We start from the raw sequence: 25,338 nt of genomic DNA, 5'->3' as shown, positions 1-25,338 counted from the left end.
AAAATTACTTCTGCTGCTGTTGCAGTTCTTTTGATCTCAGGGAGTGCTTTCTAGTGAGGATGTGGAGGTGGGAAGATAGTGGCCTGCAGTCCGGGAGGGTTGTGTTTCAGCTTCTGTTTTCTCAGGGCTGTGATTCAGGATTATTGTCGGATTTAGTTGCAGCAGCCAAAGTGGTTAGCATCGCTGGCCACAGGCTTCCTGTTAGATCTTGGCCAAGACACTTTATCTCCCCACAGTTCCTCATCTGTAAAGTGGGGAGAATACCTCTCTAATTCACTGGGCTGTGATGAGGACACTTTCCAGTAACAGTTATGTGTGTGTGTGCCCGCTGCGATGTTGATGCAGACCATTAGCACCAAAGTAGGAACTGCATTAAGAGAAGTATTGAATTGCAAGTAAATGCACATGGTAGAAGCGGGGAGGCGGGGAGGTGGGGGGAGAGGTCTGGGGGGAAAGAGCGTGTTGCTGCTAGAGGCAGGCATTTATACTTGTATTTACAATTATATTTATACAGATAAACCAAGCAAATTATAAAAATGGGAGGGCTTTTATAAAGGAAGAGACTCAGCTTTCAGGGGGGCTGGAGTCAGGCAGTGAAATAAACCAGGCAGATCTGTATGTGCCCAGAGGAGAAGAACCTGAATTTTCTTACAACAGTTCCTGGTAATCTAACTTGGGATGATGGCCCTCGTTGTCTCTGACTGATAATAAAGATAGCAGTATCTGAGACCTCCATGATGCTGAGATAAGGATGTTAAACCTGCCAACAGCCAATGTTTTTATCGCTGTCCAGGCCAAAGCCATAATAAATATAAACACAAGGTCTTATCAAAGATAAAGAAAATTACTTTTGTTTCTGAAAAAGATGCCTGAAGTTGTGCTGGTGTTATCCAAAACCAAATCCAGAGGCAGCAGGATTTGAATGCCTCATGGTCACAGGGGGATACAAAACCATCCGGCCTCCCCAGCAGCCATCCAAATGGGCACTTTTCAGAACTCAGAGCTGTGGCATGCGCGCAACAGTTTTGAAAAGGCTTTCACAGTTTTCTTACTGAATAATAGAGAAACTGAGCGTAATGCTCTGCTGTGTCTTCATAAAATGCTTTAATTCTCTGCGGACAGGCTGTAGGGATTTTTTAATTTTTTCCATTCCCTTGTTTCTTGGCATTGCTGGAGCGGATTATTTTTCAAGGATTCTGTTTCATAAGATGGAATCGATCTAATGCTAGCTTCAGCCACAAAGCATGGAATCTTACGATCCGCCTCGGGGACATGAGTAGCCAGTTCTCTTTAATTTTAACAAGCACTGTTGATCAAATTCCCGTGGCAGTTCTGGAAGAGTCGACTACAATTTCTAAGCCTCTCTGAACTAACCGCCTTTCAGAAGTTCAGATAATGCACCAGTAGTCTAGTAGATCAGATAAACTATAACTGTTAAGGGTAACCTCCTTATTTTGCAAACAAAGTGTAGAACATTTACATATAAATTGATTTTTTTTTTTCCCAAATGCTTTGAGCAGTTGCCATGAAGGGAATGCATCCAGCAGCAGACAGTAGTGAGCCCATGCTGCCTCATATCTGTCTGCAGATATGAACAGCTAGTGGTTAGCGTCATTTGGTGTGTTCTGATTCTGTTTGAAAGGACAACATGTTCTCAGTACATATGCTCAGTAACCTTCTCTCTTGCAGGGAAAAGCTTCACACTGACTATCACAGTCTTCACAAACCCGCCACAAGTAGCCACGTACCACAGAGCCATCAAGATAACGGTGGATGGACCACGCGAACCCAGAAGTAAGTGAACTAAAAAGAGCATTTGCAGAAGGTCTTGTTGATTACTTAGCTCAGGCATTCCATCACCAGCTGTATGCAGTGCAACAGCACCCAGTGCATGTGGATCAGTGGATGTGCCTCAAGCCAAGGCTGTCCTATGAGTGGTTTTAATTATGCCTTCCTGAAGGCTTATTTTTCAGCTGATCTAGAACGTGAATTACTTTGCATTTATAAAGTATCTACCTAGAGATGGTTTGGATCATAACCAAAAGCTGACAGAAGGCATGCTGGTAAAAGGTGGGCAGCATATACCTTATGCATTATTTCTTGCTAGTCTCGTCTTTCAGATGTTAAGAGGGTTTTAAAGTATTGGAAACCAATACGTCATCAATCTAAGTTTTCAAGCTCAGCCACAATGCAGAAATAAATAAATGCCTGAGAGGCAGCACCTGGTTTTTCCTCTGTAGAGTTCACTGTGCCTCATTCTACTGTACAACTTGGGAAAGCAGTAATTGCTGAGAGCAATACTTCCAACAAGCGAATGCAGTTATCACAGTGGGACACCCATTTTCACAGATGGGCAGTGTTCCCTATTTATTTTTTCTTTTTTAAGAATGAAGCTTAAGGAGAAGTGGAATGATTTGATATCCCAGGGGAATATTCACACCGTTCACACATACGGTTGTTTTCGTTAGGTTAGAGGGAGAAGGTTGCTTTGTTTTGAGGGAAGTGAGGATTGCACAGGTAGGCAGATGTAGGTGCTTCTCTGGCATATGCTCTGCCTGTTACCACAGGCAATCTTTAACCTCAGAATGTGGAATTTTCATATTTCTATCAAAATGCCCTGATGTAAGTTGAGGTTTGTGGTTAGTTTTTCACTCCTGCACACTTGGCAGAAGTTCTGGCTGTTGCTTAAGTGGAGTCGTCCTGGGAGAAGAAAGCAGTAAGATTCAAACACCCACTAGGGAATGAGACATGCAGCTCGGGGCTACTTTAACTGAGTGGTGCAAGAGAAGAAGGGTTTGAAACTTGAGTTTAAATAACTTAGAAAACGGTTATCTTTCATATGCATTTTGTAATGGAGCCTTCATTTGCCTGAGTTGCATCATGATGCTGCATGTATTTAATGGAAAAAAATCTGATCTACGTGTATTTTTTAAGTGCTGCCAGGATAAGGCTTCTTCTTTAGTTTGCATTTGTGGATTTTGTTTTGTTTTTTTCCTGAAAACTGATTAAATTGTCCCTGAAAAATGTCCCTCGTGAACCAGGCACCAGGTTCACAGCTGTGCACATAAAACAGATATTTGTATATGCAAGGTTTGCATATACAATTACCTGGTTGTGTTCACAGTTTGCATACAACATATAAGCTTTGTTTTGTTTTTTTTGAATATGAGTCTGCTAGAATAGTAGGACACAAAATCATCCTGCAGGCATACCCTACTGTTTTAAATCAATTCTTCAGTTGGTATAGTAGTTAATATTTAATAAGATTCTGCATTTCAAAAAGGAAGTAGAAATATAATACACACTGAAGCAACACTCATATCTTCCTGACTCAAATGTATGTAAAAGCTTCCTTGTAAATGATTTCACTTTGTCGTAGGCAAGCCAGAGGTACAAAGGAGTTCCGTACTCAAGGAGGCTTTACATGTGCCAGGAGCAGAGGTCAGCTCCCCTTGGAAGGAGTGCACAGCTCCATTTATTGCTAAGTCACTCATGACGCAACGTCAGAAGGGATTCTGCTCCTTTCACTCCTAAGTGGGCTGCAAGGTCCGCTAGGCTGACCGGGCTCAAGCTTTGGAACTGTGGTGGTTGTTGTAGTCATAGAATCACAGAATAGTTTGGGTTGTAAGGGACCTCAAAGCCCACCCAGCCCCACCTCCTGCTGTGGGCAGGGCTGCCCCCCACCAGCTCAGGCTGCCTGGGGCCCCATCCAACCTGGCCTTGAGTGCCTGCAGGGGTGGGGCAGCACAGCTTCTATGGGGAGCTGTGCCAGCGCCTCACTGCCTGCTGGGGAAAGGATTTCCTCCTAACATCTCACCTAAATCTCCCCTCTTTTAGTTTAAACCCTCTTGTCCTATCACTGTCAGACCATGTAAAAAGTTGTTCCCCCTCCTACTTAAAATCTCCCTTGCAGTAGTGGAAGGACACAGTGAGGTCTACCTGAAACCTTCTCATCTCCAAGCTCAGTATGGTATCTGCTGTCCTAATTCCACATTGGACTAAAATGCCACATGGCTCGAAGGGATGAAGTGCTACAAAGGAAGGAAAAAGCAATACCCAGACCTTTCTCCCTTACGTATTCCTCACATGTTTGGAACAACCCTGACCATAGCTCAGTTTTCCCAGCTGTCACCCATTCACTACTTTTTAGTAATTAAACTCAGAATTAATTCTCTCAAAATAACTGTGATGTCTCTGAGAGAGACCTGCAGTTTGGGGCTATACGTGTTTTTTTATCCCCTCTCTCAGTGGGTGTATGCTGTTCTGCGCTGCTCTGATTAGATCAAGGTACATTTGTAGCCTGTACCAAAATAGATAGCACAGCTGTTACCTGCACGGGATTTGTGGTTGAACGTATCAGTACATGCATGCCATGTACTGAATGGATTTAAGATGATATCAGCCTTCTTGCATGCAGGCTAGAATCAAAATAAAACTGGGAGAGAAGTGCTTCTAGATCGCTGATCAATATTTGGGAACTCACATGCCTACAAGGGGGAGTGGTTTTAAACTGGGACAGGGGAGGTTTAGGTTCGATATTAAGAGGAAGTTTTTCACACAGAGGGTGGTGATGCACTGGAACAGGCTGCCCAAGGAGGCTGTGGATGCCCCATCCCTGCAGGCATTCAAGGCCAGGCTGGATGTGGCTCTGGGCAGCCTGGGCTGGTGGTTGGTGACCCTGCATGTAGCAGGGGGGTTGAAACTGAATGATCATTGTGGTCCTTTTCAACCCAGGCCTTTCTGTGATTCTGTGATTCTAAGATACGGATTCATAACTCAGTCTCTCACCTGAGCTGCAGGAATTACAGAAATACTGACCTGTGTTTTCTAAGATATCCTGATTGAAAAGAAATGTGGGCAAAAAAAGTGTTAGGAACAAAATTAGTTAATGCTGTCTCGCAGACCTCTGGAGAAACCATGCTTACCTCCAAAGCCAATTGCAGTAACAAACATTGATTCATTTACTTTAAGTTTGTAGTGGCTGCAGATAGGCTGGATTCTAATGAGCATCTACATGGCCTGTAAAAAATACTGGGAGGTAAGATGCCATTTCTGAGATAAAAATTAGAGTTTTGTAACCAGGCAATTTTCAGTGAAAATAAAAGATCATAGAAAAATCTTTTTTTTTTTTTTTTTTAATTAAAAAACCCCCAAATCTTTAGAGCGATTAACTTCAGAAATAACAGAAACACGTTCTTTTGTCTTTAGAGATTGACGAAATAAGAGCAGTTTTTGTGCCAGAATTAAAAAGGGTTCTAAAATATGATTTTTAATGATACTGGACAGCCTCTTAAGCTATGCATGTTTGGGAGAATAGAAAAAAACTTCAGAAAGTAATGCAGAGCAGCATTTGAAGCCACTTTTTGGCAAGCAGAAGAATTCTCAGACCAAGGGCTCTGAAGGCAAGCATACAAAGCACAGACTTTTTGGCTCACTCTGATGTGTGGAGATGTCACGTTAGGCGACAATAGCACAATGTGTATCCTTGTGCATAAGCGTCGCCCCTCTCTGAACCAAGTCCTGTCTCTGGTTTTCAGACCCTGGATTCTTGCATGTCATGCTGTACATTTGGTCAGAGTGTACAATCTACAGGCAGCTCCTTGCCCATCAGCCTATTCACATACGTATCGATATAACTATATATACATCTTGGGCGCGTTGCTTACAGCACTGCCTTCTTTTTTTTTGCCACCAAATTTCTTACTGTGCCTATCCAGATGATTCTTCTCATCAGATTGTCAGAGTTTCTAGAGAGAGCCAAGGTACTTAAGAATCTGGCTCTTCCTCCACTGTCTTCATTATGTATTTTGAAGATCTCTTCTAAACTTTGTGTTTTCGTTCTCCAGCTTTACAGAAATGCTTATTTTCATTTTCATTTTCATTTCTTTTCTTTCTTTTTTTTTTTTTTTTTTTTAATAGAAAGAAACATTACTGCACTGTCAGAGAGAAGGGCAAGATGACCTAACCCATCATTTTCTTCTCCAACTTCTATGATTCTATGATTCATAAAGCAATTTATGTTTTTATGAGCTAAGTCCATGGGGAAAATCATTAGCAGTAACCAGATCAAGAGTAGTGCTCCTGATGAAAATACTTTTGGTTAGGAAACTTGGTAGAAATAGTATGACTCTTAAATTAAATATTTCCCTTAGGCCATTTGACCTACTGTGTATGTCTGCTCAAAAATTAGGTTTTTCTTCTTTTGACTGCTTCTTTCTGTTTTTCTCATTGAATTGTTTTAACCTACATAGCTCTGAAAAAATTCACTAATGGACCAGGTGCCTGAAGACTGTGCAAAATGAAAGGGCTGCACAGATTTTGCCCCAGCATCCCTGAGCTGTCCAAGGTTAAGCTGTGCATTAAATGCGATTATCCCATATTGGATCTGTGGTTTTCCCGAATGCTTTTTTGGCATCCTTGTATCAAACGGCAGGATACTGTGAAGCAGACGGGGAATAATATTGCTAAATAGGGTTGGAGAAGGAGCTTTAGGGGCTGCTGGCTAAAGAAATGCCTTTCATGGGACAGTTGCTGGCTTTTGCCTTCTGGCAGAGATAGCCATGGGGATGCATAGCTTTGGTCTGCCACAGCTGAGGGCACCGTCAGACCTTGGCTGGAGTGGTCTTGGCCCACTTGTGCAGTTCAAAAAAGAAGCTCCTGGCCCAGATCTTCTCAGAAGGAGCATCTTTGCCTTCAGCCTCCTCCTGCAAGAAAAAGCCAAGCAGTTCTCCAAACCTTTGTTGTCTCGGTGACCTGAAATAGCATGAAACGCCTTCATTTCTTGGTTGTTTGCTGCTGCAGATGCCTCCATCTGCTGGAAATTGAGACTATGTGTACCAAAGAGTTGTTTAGAAACCATGAGAGAATGAACCATCACATCACTGAAACAGACCCACCATATAAATTCAAATGATGGCATTTCAGATCCTTTCACTCACCTAGAGATGTACAGTGCTTAAAAGCTTCTTGGCAGAAAGTGCATAGAGGAAGCTGTGACATTTTTAAGTTCCTTTCTATATAGCAAAATCCCTGTACTGAAATGCGAGTGTGGCTGTGACTCTTTCCCTTTGCTAACACTAGCTACATGTCACAGACTCCATGGTGTACCGCCCTCTGAGGATAGGAACCCAAACTTGCAAATCACTGTTTAAAAATCTTGGCTTAGACACTTGCCCCCGAGAGGTTCCAATCTAAATAAATCTTGTATAGACAAAAGAAAGGGATGGGCTGCAAGAAGAGCCGATGGCTGAGCAGCGCTGATTCTCTGAGTGTATTTGCATCCCTGCGTCCCATTGTCTTATTGACACTGCCTGATGAGTGGGTGGATGGGTGCTTAAATTACAAGCATGCTCTGGAGGCATCATAGTCAGCTTGTGCAATGGCAATGTGCAAGCCTACAGCAGCTGTGTGAACGAACAGAACATTCTAGCCAAAATTCAAGCAATGTGATTGTCTCTTAGTGGGTGTCAGACATGCCCTAGTTGTTGGGACATCATTTTTATCTCACTCATTATTAACCTTTCGTTTTATATACCAGCACTCTTGAGATTTCATGGTGCAGATCCTTCCTTTCCACCTGGAAAAGAAGGACTGAAATTATTTTCCACAACATTTATCAGTCTCGCTGCTGAGACAGTAGGGAGAGTTGATGTTGGGTGATGGGGGCAGTGAGTTGGTCATTTTAGTTAAATGAAATTGCCACAATACTCGCAGTACAAAATCTTGTGTTAAGCACTGCTATACAGTCGTAATTGTTGAACAGCAACAAAGACGGTGGTATTTTTGTTTATCTATGTTTGCACAATGGAATTTTCAAGTATATCTACCGTTGGTGTAGTTCTACTGAAGTCAGTGGGAAAGTCCTCTGTAACTATGGCAGAAGAATTAGATGAATGTATATTCATAGGATCAGAGAATGGTATGGATTGAATGGAAGCTCAAAGCCCACCCAGCCCCAACCCCTACTGTAAGTAGGGTTGCCCCCCACCAGCTCAGGCTGCCCAGGGCCCCATCCAGCCTGGCCTTGAGTGCCTCCAGGGATGGGGCACCACAGCTTCTCTGGGCAGCCCATTCCAACTTAAGAAATGCTTCCAAGGCAGCCAGTAGTTCTGACATTCTTTTGTCAAGTGCACTTAACTACAAAGAATTTATCTCTGTTGTGATTGATAGACAAGTTTTTTTTGGGGGGGGGGGGGGGGGGGGATATTTTTTTCTGTAGAAACATGCATTTGTGTGAGTGTGTATGTGAGAAAAGCACTGACATGCAGTGTGCTGGCAGGTAGGTTTGTCAATGGGAATGTGACTGTCCTTGTCCCCTCTGAGGCCCTCACTCACTGAATCTCAGTCAGACTGTCCATACCTTGGTGCTGCATGGGTCACTGTAAAGCATGAGGGAGAGCAGTGCTTGGGTGAGTTTGTGTCCACTGATCTTCTACACTGTAGGAGAAAGGGTTATCTGTTGTACTACAGCACATTGTGCTTTTTAATGACTAAAACATACCCTCAGGAGCAAGAAGAATGAAAACACGGCCCTTGCCTTCTTTAATTGTGGAGTAGATAAGAAACAGGCTGTGAAAATGGGAGGAGACATGAGAAAGAATTTAACTGGCCACAGTAGTAAAGTCTAGTAGTAGAGTTCATACAATTCTATTTTTTTTTTTTTTAATGGCTTCAGCCCTTTGTTCTTCCCTGGCAGAGTGATGTTGTTGGAGTCCATTAAGCACTAAGCACACCAGGCTGCCTTCTCCGAGCTGACCAGTCAGGAGGAGTCAGACGGTGTCATAACCCCAGCACATAAAGCTGCACAAAACTTTTGATGACCGTGTCGATTTAATTATTGAGGATTCTGTTTGTCTGAGTCTCTCTGCCTTTCCTACCTGCACCCCGCATTATGGGCTGTTCCTCATTACCTGCTCTACCTATCTTTGCAATCTAGCCGCAAACAGTTTTGGTTGACCACACCACTTCCCTCTTGAAAGTTAATACTGTTTGACTCATTCTGCACTGCTAACACCAAGCCAAAGAAAACAAGCCAAAGAATAACCTGCTTGTATGCAGTTTGGAAACTTCTCAGAGGCCCTGCTTTCAAAATGCTATACAGTAGCTTACTATATCTCTCTGCAGCTGCAAAGAAAACGAGGAAAACAAAAAATGGTTCAAGAACCTAAAATAAAGACGCAGCAGAACCACATGAATTTATGAGCTTTCAGTGAACTGCAGTCTTTTGTAGGCACAGTGGCACATTAGTACAGAGGAGGGACTACTTAGTAACCTACAGATAAAAAGATTCAACCTCACTTCTTTGCAAAAGCAGGTATTCACAGCTGCTGTGTGAAAACACTACCCACTGGCCTTAGGGGAAGGTCTTTAGTTCAAGTGAGTTCCTATCCTTCAGTACTACCGTGTTGGTGCAACTCACTGTTCCATACATTTGGCCTCTCAAAGGCGCACAATGAGAGCAAATGCATCCCCACTTTGCACAGCCTTGGCTTAGAGGGCAGGGCTTCAGCTTCATCCCAGCTAAGTCTGTGCATTTGATTAGGAGCCTCATCCCCTTAATTCAGTGGGTGTGCAACCATCTTCAGAGGGCTGCTCAAATGGTGGCTCAGTCCTTGCAGTCTGAGACTTGTGTTTCTGCAGCTTTTTCCTTGGACAGAGACCTATTTTTGTGCCAGTGTTTTTCTTGGTTGCTGGTGTACTTGTTGGTTGGCTGGTTGTTCCTAATTCTGCACCTCCTCTCTCATCCCTATCTTCAACTATTATGTCTCAGCCCATGTCTAGAGGGTATTCTTAAGGCAGTTTGTACATGTGGGAAGATGCAAACTATAAAGAAACAAAAGAGGATTTTGGCAATGTGCTGCTTGAGAGTCATTAAAGTTTTGTCAAGGAGTCAGGATTCTTGGAGCGTATACATCAACATGGGGGAAAGGAAAAAGAAGGCAAAGGGTGTAATTTTGCAGACTAATTTAACTTCATGAGCAACTTCCCTCAAAACTCTCAACTTTCAGTTCCCTTACTTTTACTTCACTGAGTCTCTTCCAGAGAAGAGCCCGCTGAATAATTGCCCTTTGACAACAAAAATAGAGGACACCTATATGTCATGTTCATTAGACGTTTTGGTGGACACATGTCAAGCAAAATAGCTGTGCAGTTTTGGTATGTTTTTGTTTCTGCTTTTGTTTTAATGTGTGTTAAGATTTAAGCAGAGGTGTGTTTGTGCTTTGCTGTTTGTTAGTACAGCACAGGCTGTACCAGCAGAGCTGGAGGGGAGGAAGCATCTTTCCTGTCTTGCAGCAATTTCCAAGGTTGCTTTTTCTGGCTGTTGCAATTCAGGATGAACGTGAAGCTTTTCAGGTGTTTGTCAGGATCAGAAAGGCCTGTAGTTGTGCACTCAGCATGCTTGGCTGGAAGGAGAATGACCAAAAGGTTGTGGCTTTTTTCAGGAAGGGTTCACTCTTCAGCCCACCAACATTCATCTCAAAATGTGGACGCTCCCAGTACAACTGGAGAATTAAATATGGATAGAAATGGAGAGAGAAGGGCTCATAGCTTGTAATTAGGGCTCTCATCTGCAAAACAGGAAACTGAAGTTCATTTTTTATTACAGCCCAGGCAAGATGGGCTTGATTCTGACTCTCAGATGGGGGTACTAATTTTAAAAAGAAGTAGTAAGAAAAATAGCATTGCTAGGAATATTTAACTCCTATTAAGGAAAAAAAAAGGCATAGGAAGAAAGTGCCCCAGCTGCTCAGCAGGAGCTGCAAGTTACTACTGTGTGTTACTCCTCTGTGATGAGTGTGGGGTGAAGAGCCCCATCAGAGAGGCCATCAGCTGCCTCACATTTCCCACAGAGAAGGGTCTGCACTGTTGAAGCTGCTGGAGAGTGAATGTGCCACATGAATCCTTGTTTGCCTTCTTGGCATCACCAGACACTTGCTTAACACACAGCCAAATTGGATTATCGAGTGGAAAAATTAAATACAGAGCAAAGGATGACACCTGAAATGTCTAGCTTGTCTGCAGTTAGTCAGAACAACAAACAGATTTTCCATAAAGGCACGGAAAGTCCAAGGTTTGCCAGGGAGCTGATAGAAGAAACACAGCTGGAAAGATTTCCTGTTGTCAGCCTGTCTGTGTTTGGCATTACATGGTGCTGGCATTACTTGGCATTTGGCTTTTGAAGGACATCTGGATGTTCATTGTGCCAGGAGTGGTGCATGTGCATAATGCCCTGTCTCATTCTCACGTTTCCCAGTACCTCGTGCCTAAGGTCACGTTGGGTCTGATGACCAACACTGCTTCTGCTGGTAATTACAGACACAGCACAAGAATGTTTAGCATAATATCCTGTCTGCCGTGATGTTCCTACTGTCTGGAAATAAGGCTTTCCTTACACGGTACTTAAGAAAAACAGCCAAAAAATATAATTGCTGATGAGTCTACTCAGCTCTGTCTACCATTGCCCTTATTTCTCCTTGCTGCAGCACTTTTTTAACAGAGGAGAAGGAAAACATCCTATAGTTTGTCTAGTTCCTCTACTGGTAGCATTTTACACAGTATTTATAATGCTGTACAAGAGGTTAGTGCGCTTCAGTGTGCTCCTGCAGCAGCCTCTGCAATCCCCAAATGTGATGTAAGTCCTTTCCAAGTGGTGGAGGCCCTGGAGGAAACCACTCTTCAGTCTGATTTCATTTTCAAGTGTCATTTTCTACAGCCCCATAGGCTGCCATATCAGAACAGTTAGTGAAGTTGTGAAGTTGTAAGCGAGTGCATACCTCTGTACATGATCAGATCATGTCTGATTTAACATACAGTAAATGGTGCTGCATTGGTTGCTGTAAAATTATGTAAATTATTTTATGGAACACTTGAGACATAGAAAAATATTATTCACTCAGACATTATTTCCATTTTTAGCAATATACATATATATATATATGTGTGTGTATATAATTTATTTTACAAGCAGAACAGCTGATTTTCAAACTTTTGCTTTACCCAGCTTTGTCATAGTGTGGAAGTACTATGACACATTTTTGTTTACAAGACTATATATTTTTTACACTAAAAAGCGTGTGCTCTCATGCCAGAAAAAAAGTGAAATAATATAGTTTCTTCTCAGTCTTCACTGCATACAGAATTATTGAATATGTTTTAACTCCATGGTAAAATACATTTCCCTATTTATTAGCTGGGCACAATGAAACATGGCTTATTTTTTACCCAGCTACAGCTGGAGCCAAACCAAAGACGCTCACACAAACAGCCCTGTAAAGTGAAGGTGCCTGGATCAGCTTCCAGTGCAGTTCTAAGGTGGTGAGATGTCATTGGGTCTGACTGGACCTCCCTGCTTCAGCAAAGCCTGAACAGACACTTTTCCTGTGTATTTCCACTTCTGGGTTGCACAGGGAGTGAAAAGCCTCCTATTCCATCCTGAGGAAAGAGATGCACAGTGAGGTGTTCTGCTCCCTCTGGGGACAGGGGGCTGTGGTCAAATTCATTGCGGCCATCTGCTGCTGAGCACCCACTGCGATTTAGGTAGCTGCAATGGGCAGAGCAGAGCATGGAGACCTTCACACCTCCCCTGGATGTGTGTGGGATGAGGGCTGCCCAGACACATCATTCTGGTTGCTTCCACATCCAGCACTCTGAGCTGGTGGCTGCTGTCCAAGCTGAGCACTACGCTGCCTCTTGAAGTCTATAAAACCGAGTTTCCCTCATATAAAGAGGAAAAACACTTTCATGTTGTGTTGATGTAGAAGTATTATAAAAACTAATGTTTTCTCTTGATTAATATTCTGTGTTTAAAACAAAAGTATCTGACCTGTCTGAGGCAGTATTTTAAAGGGATAAGGAGAAAGAAAAAAGTCAAGAAGCCCCCGATGCTTTAATTTAGCCAAACAGTCTGGATATCCTGTTTATTGTAAGCAAAGGCTCAAACTCTACTTCCCTGAGGGAGAAAGAAGCAAAAATGCCACCAGCTCTTCTCTTCACCCTGCATGGTTTTGGGTGTGCTGTTACTGGGGTGCACAGCAGCTGAGGGAACGGGGGTTGTTCAGTGCGGAGAAGAGGGAGACCTCATCAGTCTCTACAACCACCTGAGAGGAGGTTGTGGTGAGATGGAAGTCAGGCTCTTCTCCCAGGTTACAGCAATAGGATGAGAGGGAATAGCTTCAAGTTGCTCCAGGGGAGGTTCATGTTAGGTATTAGGAATTTCTTCTCAGTAAGAGCAGTGCTGCAGTGGCACAGGCTGCCCAGGGAGGTGGTGTAGTCACCATCCCTGGAGGTGTTCAAGAGCCGTGTGGATGTGGCACTGAGGGACGTGGGCAGTGGGCATGGTGGGAGTGATCTCAGAGGTCTTTGCCAACCTTAACGATTCAGTGATTCTATGGCTCTGTGCAGACTAGTGGACTGGGCACAGTGCTGAGCTGAGAGAGGTAGGCATACACCGCAGGTTCACTGTCTGACCATGGGCAGGCCACCTTGTTTCCCCGTGATTCAGTTTTCCACTTGTAAAATGGGGATAATAATAGACCTGTGCTTTACAGAGGTGAGCTAAGGACAACTTGACTGCTCCTTAAGCAAGTTATTTAGAGGGTAACTTCAAAGTAAAGCTAATAAACACAAAAACACAAGTCACCCTAGCAAGCCACTGCCTGTGCATTTATAGTGGCTTGGGAAAACTATTTATATTTGTTACATTTTTCTGACACGGCTCTTCACTTTCCTACCACAAAAACAGGTTCTGTGCTGCTACCTATAGCAACTGGCAAAGGAGAAAAGGTTGGATAGCTCTTCTGACCGGGAAAAAAAAATAAACAAAGGTCACTTATGTAGCTACATCTGAGATGACAATTCCCTGATGATATCTGTTGGCAGTTCCCACCACAAAGCCACCACATATAGACCTAAATAAATAGCTGAGCTGTCCCGAGGAAGAGCCTGCAGGTGCTGATTCCTTGACCTCCAATGACACAAGTGGGGTTTTCATGCAAGCCACAAGCTGAGGCACCCTCTGTCAATACCGCAGATAGTTAAAATCTGGGGCTTTAGTTGGTGGATGGGCAATGAAGAGACTTGTAGAGGTATGTTCAGGAGAGGGGTGCCCTGTGGTAACCCCAGGGGGATGCTGCACCTTTGGTTAATTTAATTCAGACACAAATGCAGTGCATCAGAGGGGAAGGCTGATTGCTGCCTGGTTGGCCTGAACGTAGCCTGTAGGACCTGCTTGCCTGTGCATGAGGCTGCTGGGCTTTAGGATAGCTTGGGGCCGTGACAGGAGCTGCAGCAGCCTGGCCAGGAGAGAAGAAAGCAGGGTACGAAGAGGTCAGGCTGCTGACTTAACAGCAGAAAATGGCTGAATTGAATTCAGGATGAGGAGTAAATTACATTGGGGGTATGAATTTGGAAGGATCTAAATCTTGGCTCTGCAAGACCTCAGGTCAGACTGCTGAAGCTTAAGCTAATCCAAATGCATGAGGTATTTTACACATCTTGTATGACTCCATGTGTTCACATTTAAGTCCAGTGTCAGGAGCAGCATCCAGCTCCGTGCTGCTGACAACTGAAGTGCTTGCTCTTGGCCCACCAGAATATCCCATAGAAGTCTTTTTCATCTTTCTCCCCTCCCTCCGCCGCCTCCCTTTTTCTTTTTGGAAGCCCTAATGGGTCTCTTAAACAGTGAAACCGCTGCTATATAATATGTCTTTTTATATTTTAATTTTTTTTTCCCCTCTTGGGATAATTTATAGCACAGTGTGGAATCTGAGACAGTTCATGCTGTGCCAAAGGGCCTGGCAACAGGAAGAAACGCCGAGCCACTGAGATTTGGAACCATAATACGAGTTATAAAATTTAATTTTAGAAATGCAGCTACTGGGAACTGTTTTTGAATGTACATTTTCCCCTTAGTGCATAAAATGGTCTTGTGTCTTGATTACGCTTTTAGGTTGGCATGAAAGAGTGCTCTGTAGAGTAAAGGACATACAGAGCTTTTTGTTGCTTATTCACCGATATGCGAAATTGGAAGCTGGGTGTTTATAAATGTTTAAATGTTAAATAGTATGGGAATTTGTGGATTATTTGGAGACGTTTTGTATCAGTCCATTTCACTGCTGATGCTTTGAGCTCAGGGAGGACTTGCCAAAGGAGCACAGGAGGTAGAGAGGCAAAGGAGGTGGAAATGCCCAGAGAGCTGCCAAAAGCAACCTTTTATTGCAAGATGATGAAAATCGGGAGCAGACAGACAGTGAAATATGATATTTGGCAAAAACTGTGGATAGCACCACCTTCTTCAATGGAGCAAGTAGAACTGAAGATGTCCATTCATTGACCTCTAGGCTAGACATTTGAGATATATTCACATCAGGACAACATGCTTTCATGTAGAAAAGAAAGGGAAAGAATAAGCAACAAGATTCACAGGGCAGCTGATTTCTTGAGACAAATGCAAAGTGCAGATTTGAGACTGGGGGGAAAAGAGGGTTGATGGCATCCATGTGAAGGTCCAAAGCAGAAGGTGCTCTCTCTGGAGCTGAGGATCCTATTCCACTGACTGAATACAGGTGGGGTTTGGGTTTCTCATACTGCTGCTGCAATCAGTATCTTGCTCTCTGTTTCAAAAAGCATCTTTGATAGGACAATTTGTGTTTCATAGACAATCCTCTTATGGTCTTTCTGCTAACAGCTTGTTTCCTGTGAACTGTAAGAAGAAAAAGGTGATAGGTTAACTCCTAAAAAGGTGCAAATGAGGATAGAAAATTTATGTTTTCATCGTGCCAAACAGAAAGCAAGTGCTGCAGTGGGTGAGGTATCCTTCGTGTATTCTGTGCACATTGCTACTGAACAACATTACATTTTGTGGCAGCATTACACTGAGGGTCCCAAAGCAGAGAGCATTGATGGGCAGCAGTTAGAAATGCATTACCTTGCATACTGCTCATTGCTCCTAGTTAAAGCTTATATTGAAACCAGTACTGCCTGTGGCAAGACAGATCTCTGCTCTTCCGGACAAACCTGGATGTACCCCAATGCCATGCTGGAAGCAAGGCCTTTCCAGCTCCTTTCCTGTCCCCTGGCAGCCCCGTGAGGTCATGGCACCAGAGTGCCATGGGGACAGCATTCCAAGGCCTACCCTAGGCCAGGCCCTAGGCCCTGCTCCTCCCTCATGGCTGAGGCCAGTGCCACTGTGCTTCATCCTATTCTGCCATGTTAGGGTCTGCTTTCTTATATTTGGATGTCTGGTGGGACCTCATGTCTTGGAAACTCCTAGTGCTGCTAAGGGAGACATCATGACCTTGAAGCTGCAGTTCTGCCAGCTACTGGTGTTTCTTGCCTATTTCTGTCTGGAAAGCAATTGCTAAAGAGTCCAAAAATGAGATTTATTTGGGTTTGTTATTTTACAGCCCCACAGTACTGAGTACAGTACTTTATGACAGTCTAGGGTTGCATTTCAGATGAGTTACTCTGATGCAGGGTTAGCACAGGGACCAGCACAAGTTTCCTTCTGTTATTCATCCTGTCAGATGTTACTTCTTCTATAAAAGCCTCCTCTCCCAGAGTGAGTTGTAGTAAGGAGGCACTGCTGTTTCCAGTGGGCCTGGTTCTTCAGAGTACGCCATGTCATGGGCTGCCCTATGATATGGTTTCAATGCACTGTTTGTTTCTCCTGTCCTTGCAGAGAGGTATTTTCAGTATAACTTCAGATAGCCACTCAGATACTTCTCCAGTGGATGAGGGGTTTAGAAAGTAAAATTGAAAGAAAAGTCAACAGACCTCATGTATCAGTGAGATTTTCTGATCTTTTTCCCCCCCCTCCCACAATAGGACATCGTCAGAAACTAGATGAGCAGACAAAGCCCGGGAGCTTGTCCTTTTCAGAGCGCCTGAGTGAACTGGAGCAGTTGCGTCGTACGGCCATGAGGGTCAGCCCACACCACCCAGCCCCCACACCCAACCCACGAGCCTCCTTGAACCACACCACTGCTTTTAACCCTCAGCCTCAGAGTCAGATTCAGGGTAAGTACCCAAAATCCTCCCCTGCTCGCTCAGCACCCACCCAGCCCTGCTGAGAGCTCCTGGGCTCAGAGGCACTTCCTGCCTTGTTCCCATCTCCCTTTTTTGGCTGTCCCAAGACGCATGGACACCTTGCAAGTCTTTGTTTTCTTGCAAAGATGCATTATCACAGGCTTTTTTAATATTTATAGGTGTATTACTTGATGGGTAGTTATCAATTAATTGTGTGCTTGAATGAGACAGATGTGCTGTCAAGGCCTTTATTTGACCTTTCAAGGGAGGCAGTCACAAAGTAAGCTTTAGGCAAAGGACCTTAGAGCCAAGACCTGAATGTGAGAGGGCTGGTTTGAACTTATTTCCGGGGCTGGTGGTTATCCACTGGGTTGTATTTGATTGAAAGCTTATAAAATGATGACTCTGAAGCCCAATTTCCTCTGAGATGGAGGTTCACATATGCCAGTGAAACCAAGCAACCCAGTTGGAAACCTTATCTGCCTCCGCTGGATCTGAATCTGTCACTGCTAAGATCAAATCTGCCACCAAAATCTGTTGCAACATAGTAAGCAAAGGATCAGATCGCTACAGTCAGCTGATAACACAATTTGCAAAATGCATATCAAGATGCAGGTTACAGTGAGATGCGCCAAAGGAAGGATGGAGCATGGTACTTGTTACAGTGAGAGTTGTTCCCAGTGTAGTTCTCCTCTGCTCTTCTGCCCAGAATGAATCGGTCATAGTTGAGGTTCTATGCTGGTGCTCTGGGGAGAGAGATTTCTTCAACAGGCTCTTTTTTTGGTATTCGTTTTTAAAGTCGAGGTTTACTTTTGTGCATACATAAAATGTTATTGCTTATAGAATATAATGCATGCTGCCTCAAGGGAGGTCTTTGTCCCACTGACATCTATTGCAAACCTGCTGTTGACTTCACAGGGAGCAGAAGTGGGCATTTTTGAGAAGTATACATTGTTGTAAAAGGCAGGGAAAACAAACAAACAAACAAACAAACAACAGAGGAGGACCTCAAAGCACCTTCCCTCCCTGGATCTAATCCTTCAACTTGCCATCCCACAGCTCTCACCTCCTTTGCCATTCTGAGCTGTAGATCAGTCTGTGCTGTGGACTTCTGCATACAACTCAGCTCCTGCAAAAGCTAATGCACATGCTGCTGTGACTTCTCAGCCTGTAGCTCTGTGTGTGGAGGTATCAGTCACAGACTTGCATTCCTTGGCTTCTTCGGAACTCTATATGCTTAGCAGAGTATCAGGTTCATCCATGCTTATCCCCCTTCCCTTGTTTTGCATGGAGGTCCCTTGTTGGGACAGCTTCTCGCCTTTCTGGGGACTCAGCTGCTCTCTCCAGAAATACATTTAGTATGTTGCTCTACTTTACTCTCCGTGAATGTGGTTTTAATACATGTCACCTGCAGATGTAGCTCTGAACGCGGCAGCAGTTGAGCTGGTCTGGTAGCGTTTCCATATTGGTGCCGTCCTCCAAAACTTCCTCTGGGTTCCCCCTAGTTTCTGCGTCCAGAATTGTATGTTATGCTAGGACCTCCTTGAGCAACTTGTTGAAGCTGCAGTCTCTGCTGGTGATATAAACTCAAGTCCAAATCCTCTGTGATGCTGGGCTCCTTCTGTGGGCACCTTTTGGCTGTCAGGGCTCATCTTTGCCCTTCTGTAGCAACAGGGCAAAGGGGCTGGATTGTGACTGAGCTGCCCCACCACTGTATATTTGTTAGTGCCGAAAGCAGGGCTGGCTGTCAGGCTGGTCTGTTGGGGGATATCTAGAGAGCTGGGGTGTTTCCATTTGTATTTTTTTATGTTTCAGAACGAGATGCCCAAAATGATATGCTTCCTATCCTTTGAGAGCACGGGGTGCTTTATATGTGGGAAGGAGGCAAAAAAGCCCGTGCACTGCTAGTAGCAATGGAGCAGTGTCACATCGTGCTTTAACTCACACCATTATGAATCACAGGTTACTCCTCTCTTCATTCAAGCCCAATTGTATTTTTCAAAAAAGCAAAACTAACTCAAAATAGACGTCTCAGAATAGTTTTTGGATTTAAAGGGGCAGGTTGCCATGCCACTAAACCACTGTTTATTTGTTGAGGTTTTTGTCTATAAAAGGATTGAGGTTAATTTTAACTTCCTATTTTACCCAGTCTTGAAACTGAGCATAAAGCTGCTTGTGTCATGGATACAAGTCCAAGCAAGTAAAGAGACCATAAATCGCTATAATCGAGTTTTATGCTTCTTTCATATCACAAGGAGCAAGCGAGTACACCTGTTCATTTAAAACTTCTAACCATAACCAATTCACAGACAAAAGGGGAACAAAAGGGGAGAGAAGGCTTCTACCACATCACACATGTTTTAAGTTGAAAGATTACTTTGTGCAAGTACTGAGCGTATCATGTCAAAGGCTTTGACCCAGCTCACAGCATAAGGAAATGCAGTTAGAGCTCAGACAGCAGCTAACACTTCATCCTTAACTCACCCCTTCCTTTGCTCAGAGGAGGAGAAAATAGAGCTCTGTCATCTGGGTTGGGTTGCTATTTATGAAAGTTTAGGCAAAACCCTTGCAGAACACTGGAATTTACACATGCAATAAATGTAAATCTTTATATGTATTATGGTTGAGTTTCTTCTAATACCTGGTCTGAACCAGACGGTAAATATATAATTTGTAATTTTACAGTGGTTAATGTTAACTAGAGTAGGTAGATCCATAATGCAGGAATTTTAAGAATATGAATTCATATGGTTCCTTTGGAGTATGATTTTTTTTAAGGGCCAATAGAAATGTTTTATATCTGTAAGTCATCAGCCTCGGAAGGTATTCCTCTAAGGCAATAACACGGAGCTAATAAATAGCCTAAACAAATTAGGAGGTTAGGAATGTCATCCTAAAATGTCTGCAATTAAATTACTTCAACCATTTTCATTTTCACATTATCCCAGTGAATGCTTCCAACTAGTGATTTGTTAATAACCTGCGAGTTGGAAAAATAGATGGAATAAAGCTATTTTTCCTGTCTGTACGGAAGCTGTATGCTTCTGTTTCTGTTTATGCTTTTATAGCCCTAGAAATATTTGAGCTCTCTTGCTCACTCTTTCTTTTTTTTTAAGGTTTGTAACCTTATATGTTAAGTTTCAGCTGGGACCGTGTTTTTATGAGCAAGACTCAAATCCCTGGAAACGAGAGTCTGTAATAAAACTGCTGACAGATCTTTAACCAAAGCAGCAGAACCTGCACCGATGGCGAAGTAACAGAGATCGTGTTGAGATCAGCTTTTTGAATTAGCAAAAAACTTAACGATGGAGAGATTATTTTGTTACAGGCCAGCCTTTTGTCTTCCTCCAGGTGCACTGCGCTTTGTTGAGGAGACATTTCAAGGTCTTTGCTATCGTAATCTTGCTCTACTAAAAACAGCCTGAGTTTATCTGGGTTCCCATGAACGAGGGAAACGCACTAGTGGAGTCAAGGGCGGTGTTTAAGCGTGGGGAATTAAGGCAGCTTTGTTCTTGCTATGATTGCATCCTGCCCCAGTTCCTAATATTTCCATTTTGAATCAGCTCAGCAAGCTGCAGGTTAGCAGAGTCAGAAGCGTGTAAAAGGCAGCTCTCATCCAAGACAGATACATGGCCTCCCAGGATCCCAGACTCGCCAGCACTTCCCCCTGTGCAGTATGCTAAATGCCTGTATTTTCACATCCAGTGGAGCTGTGTCTGCCTCTCCCTGCCATTCCCTCAGCATATCATCATCGTGTTTCCACTTGATTAACCACCTGACCTCTCCATCCCTAAATATACTCAGGTATCTCAAGCAAGTTCCACCAGAACTTGGCATCCTGCCTATCAGCACCTTCCCTGACCAGCAGGGCTGTGGCAGGAGGCCATCCCTGATGTCATCTCCCAGCAACACAGCCAGCGATGCAGTGCTCCAGTGCTTTTTCCTGGATGCCCAGAGCTCACCTCCCCACTCCCAGAGCAACATTTCTGTACCATAAGCCAGGCTGCTTGGATTCTGTGAGTGGCCAGGGCACATCCCTTCAATGGAGACACTGGGGGTGGGCAAGCAACATCCTGGAAGCACAAAGCAGGAGAGCAATAGGTGAAGGAGAGGTGAAGCCACCCTGGTGCCGAGGACCCATAGGCTTGAGTGCCAAGACCACTGGGAGGTCAGAGGAAATTTGGTGAATGAGTGGTGTTTTCACAAAATACTTGCAAAGCAGATCTATTTAGCTGGCTCTATCAAGGGGAGATGTTATAAGGAGAAATACCTTTTCACTGAAGTACAATAGGTTTTGTTGATTCATCTTTATGTCTCGACAGATAATGCTTTAATATTGCCATGAATAACCTCAGCAGCTTTTCTCTTTAAAGGATACAGTATCATTAGTAGCAGACTCACCCTACTATTTATTTGCTGTGTCATAAACCAGCTTCCATGTGAAGGGATGAGCAGAATGGTGCATGAACCATGCATGAACCATGCAAATTAGCTTACTGAAAGCCATTCTCCTCTCATTCAGTTTAATAGAATTCTACTCAGGGAAAAAAAATCACTCCTCTTTCATGACCCCTACTAACAAATCTGTGTAAACCTCCTTCTGAAGGGTGCCCAAGCCTATCCCATAGTTCTGAAGGCACAGGTGTTGTTGTTTTTGTCCAGAGTTACTCATGTTGACCAAATTGGAGCATGTTTTACAGAAGTTTGCTTGAAAGCATAAATTAGAAGGGAACATCATTAATATGACTCTTTGCCATTTGCTGAAGCAGAAAACTAAGTTGTGCAGCACTTCTGGCCAAGCAAGACTTCTCATTTTGCTGCGGAACTAACACCTTCCATATCTATATCTTGGAGAATGTTTGTGAAGTTGTAGTGTGTATAGAATGTATTCTATAGAATGGAAGAAGATGAGTTGTAAATATCTCTGCTAAAGATATAAGCGAGAGGTATGTAGTAAATAACCCTCAGCTTCATTGGGTTCATTGTTTTTTGGCTCCAGCCCTTCACATGGCTTTTCACTTTGCCATTTCATCCTTTGTGGAAATAGGCTCCTTGCATCAAGATGTATGGCATTCATTTGATTTCAAAAGTTCTTAACACCTGTCAGGTTTTTTCCAAATATTATTAATTTTGACAGGGATAAAATTTTGTTACCTGCTGAGCCTTTGTTTGTGTGCAGGGCTGGTTCTGTGTGACATAAGAGAGATGTTAATAGCCAGAAGTTGCTCAGAAACAAGAGGTCTCAAGGAATTCCCTGAGTTTGGCATTAGAAACTTTAATTCCACCATCACCTCCCCATCATCTTCTCACCTGTCTGAAGCAGGACCCTGTTTTGCCATTTTCATGTACCATAGGTGGGATGCTTCATTCATAGCAAGACAGAAATGTCTAGACAAATCTCATCTGCGGTTTGATCCACGATCACCCAGAGTCCAAGAAAAATTAAGCACTGAGTGCAAAATGAACTACTAGAATGATAAGAGGAGCACAGAGCTTACCCTAAAGAGATCAGAAGTTGGGTTTATTGAGGGCATCAAAACAAAGGCTGTGAGCAAAGATAGTTGCAGTCAGTGAACACAGCAAAAGGGCTCTACACCAGGGACGGGGGAGCCCTGTTTGTGCTGAAGGACCACGCTGTCTTGGGAGCAAGTGGTTATTCTCTACGTTGGCCATCAATGAATTTAGGCAGGAAATTGGAAGATGGTTCTGAGGTATTTGTGCAGTGCTGGCTGCCTTCCAGGGAGTGATTAGAGACAAAAAGGTGTAATTTAAGACATATCTTAGATCTTACTGTTATGTAAATGCACAATATAGGATGTGGCTGGACTGCATGACCTCGGAGATGCTTTCGGGGCTTATATTTTGTTCTGTTCAATCAATTCCCTGCACCTGTGGCTTCAACAAGACCAAATGAGGAACAGTTCATTCTCTGGAACAGGCAATGGAAGACTCAGGAATGTTGTCAGTGCTCTGTTCAGTCACCTCTCAGAACTGAGACACAGTCTTTGCCTGTAGATTCCCAGTGTCTTCTTGGCTCCCACCTTCATCACCATGTCTCCAGCAGTCCCAGGACAGACCTCAGCCAGCTCCCCAGCACCAGCACTGCATGTGGGTAGCCAGGGCTGCAAACCTTGTACCTGTCCCACTGAGGAGAAGACCTCCCCCAGTCCTGTGGCAGGAAGCCATCCTTGAGGGTTTGGATCCCCCAGCCACATATCAGAGCCTTCCCAGCTTGTTAGAGCTGAGGCAGCGCTAGGCGAGGAGTTGAGTTCCTCAGCCCCAAGCAGCATGCACAGCTGCAGGGCACCAGCCTTGCTCTGAGTCCCTGCCTGCCTCTTTGCATGCAGCTCTCAAATAAAAAAAAAATTAAAAAAAATAGGTCTTGAAACCCTTTTTCATCAACTTAACACCCTAATGGAAAGAGTTATGTAATGATGTTTAATCCAGAAGATTTCCAAGTGTCGATATATATCAAAGATACCGATCTTTGTATTCCAATTGCCTGGCACTTCCTGAGGTTATAAAAGCAGTAGATAAGGCAGCAAATATGTTCTCAGTCCCCAAACAACATCTCCACTTACACGAATTTTCCTTATGTTTTTTCTTTTATATCCTCAACACGGCACATCTTAAAGCGCACCTTTTACTGAAGACATGACAGCCTTGGTTTTTAAGCAGAAGGAAGGAGCTTAATAGTGTTCTGTTGCTGTTGTTGTTGAAGGTTTTGCCTAAGGTTTGACAGAGTCATTCTGCATACATTCTGGCAAGCTGTTTGGAACACATAAACTTTAAAGAGTTATTAGGAAAACTCATCACATCAGAAAGGTGTCTTAGCAAGATTTTAGTTAGGTGGCCGAGCATCTTGGACCCAGAGAAATCAGTGTCAATGACAGAGATACCTTTGGAAATGCCCCTATCTGCCTCACTGAATCTTTTGGGTGGTGATTAAATTTGGCAGCCACAGTTCTGTTTTTCATTAGTCAGTCCACTGTCTCTTGCCACATGATAGCTATGTTGAGCTGATGGATGCCACTAGAGAAACTGAGCTTGTGGGCAGGAACAAGTATCCCCATTTCACCTCTTCAGTTTCACAGCAGATCTCTCCGTTTTACTTAGTTTTGCCATTTCTGAATCACTAATCCAAACTCCCCACTCCACTGCAAAAGTGTAGGCACTCTTTAACATGGTACAAGAAACTTGTAGGTACATTACTATTACCCCATGTAAGTGCTTTCAGTGGTCACTGTGATGGTCAGAGACAAGAGTGAATTCCTTGGGCTCATTTCTTGCTTCCTTCACTCCCCCATGGCACAGCAGTGCTGGAGACACCTTTCTGAGCTGCTGCCTCTGGGTCCTCTTCTTGGTTGCTCACTTCTGGGGCAGTGGAGAGGCTCAGCATCCTTCAGGATGGCAGCTTCCATCCAGCCTCCCCTGAGCCATGCTCTATTGTACCTCTGTGACATTTCATATCTACTGATGAGCTGTGTCACTGAGCTCTCTTGATTTTCCATGGGAACATCTTATCCCAGCTCACCATTTCTCTTCCTCAGCAACAAAGGCCCACCTGTTGCAGCAATATGCTGAAGCTATCTAAAGCAAATATCCCTGCTTGCCCCACTGCCCTGAACCCTGGAGGGCAGAAAGTGGCTGTGTGCTTGACAGCATTCTAGCATTTGAGGCAGATGCTTTTTGTTTTTTGGGATTATTCCTCACTAGCCATCGAAGGAAATTCTTGGCCTTTGAATAGCCCAATTGTGATGAAGATTAAAAGCACTGATTGCAAAACTCTGGTAAATAAAATCTCTTAGTTCTTTACTGACAAATCCAGTTTCTTTCCATAGCATTCTTCTCTTTAATCCCCTCTTGGCAGAACATGACATGTTTTGATACCAGAGCTCAAATTACCTCCCATGGTAAATAAAACAAACAAGAAAATAAATAAATAAGAACTCCTTACCCTAAAAACAAACACCCACTGAAACCAGCTTATTATTCAGCTGCTGCTGCTGCTGCCTGTGTGCCAGAAGATATTGCTTTGATTTAGTAATTGAATGCATTGTTTTCCGTCAAATACTGTATTGAGCCTTTCCAAACCCAAAATGCTACAGTGTCCACAGGCACCCCCCAGACTTGCAATTTAGAAAACAAAGAAGGTAACAGATGAGAAGACTAACACACACATTGGTCCCTGTGCCCAGACAGATGTGAATCCACCAGACCTTCTCATTTTTCATCTCAGTGACTTCCACTCCACTCAGTATGCTGGATCTCTATGTGGACCTCATTCAGGCTGTGGGGCTGAGCCCTCCAGCT

At 43.7% G+C, this 25,338-nt stretch overlaps 1 protein-coding gene across 9 annotated transcripts in view; it reads left to right on the top strand.

The window, feature by feature from the left end:
- Positions 1–25,338, top strand: part of RUNX1 (RUNX family transcription factor 1) — a 147,688-nt gene that overhangs the window by 97,936 nt on the left and 24,414 nt on the right. For 7 of the 9 annotated variants that reach the window (XM_085547776.1, XM_015882112.3, XM_085547764.1 and 4 more), the window contains 2 exons: positions 1,690–1,794; positions 16,825–17,016. In XM_085547776.1, coding sequence (XP_085403902.1) covers positions 1,690–1,794; positions 16,825–17,016 — 297 coding nt within the window. The remainder of the gene's footprint in view (positions 1–1,689; positions 1,795–16,824; positions 17,017–25,338) is intronic. The other 2 variants (XM_015882125.3, XM_085547784.1) reach the window with 1 other exon arrangement.

This window comes from Coturnix japonica, chromosome 1, assembly GCF_054131305.1.
Source record: "Coturnix japonica strain WE chromosome 1, WE-NBRP24, whole genome shotgun sequence".
NCBI lineage: Eukaryota > Metazoa > Chordata > Aves > Galliformes > Phasianidae > Coturnix > Coturnix japonica.
This window is presented reverse-complemented; position numbering and strand designations above follow the sequence as displayed.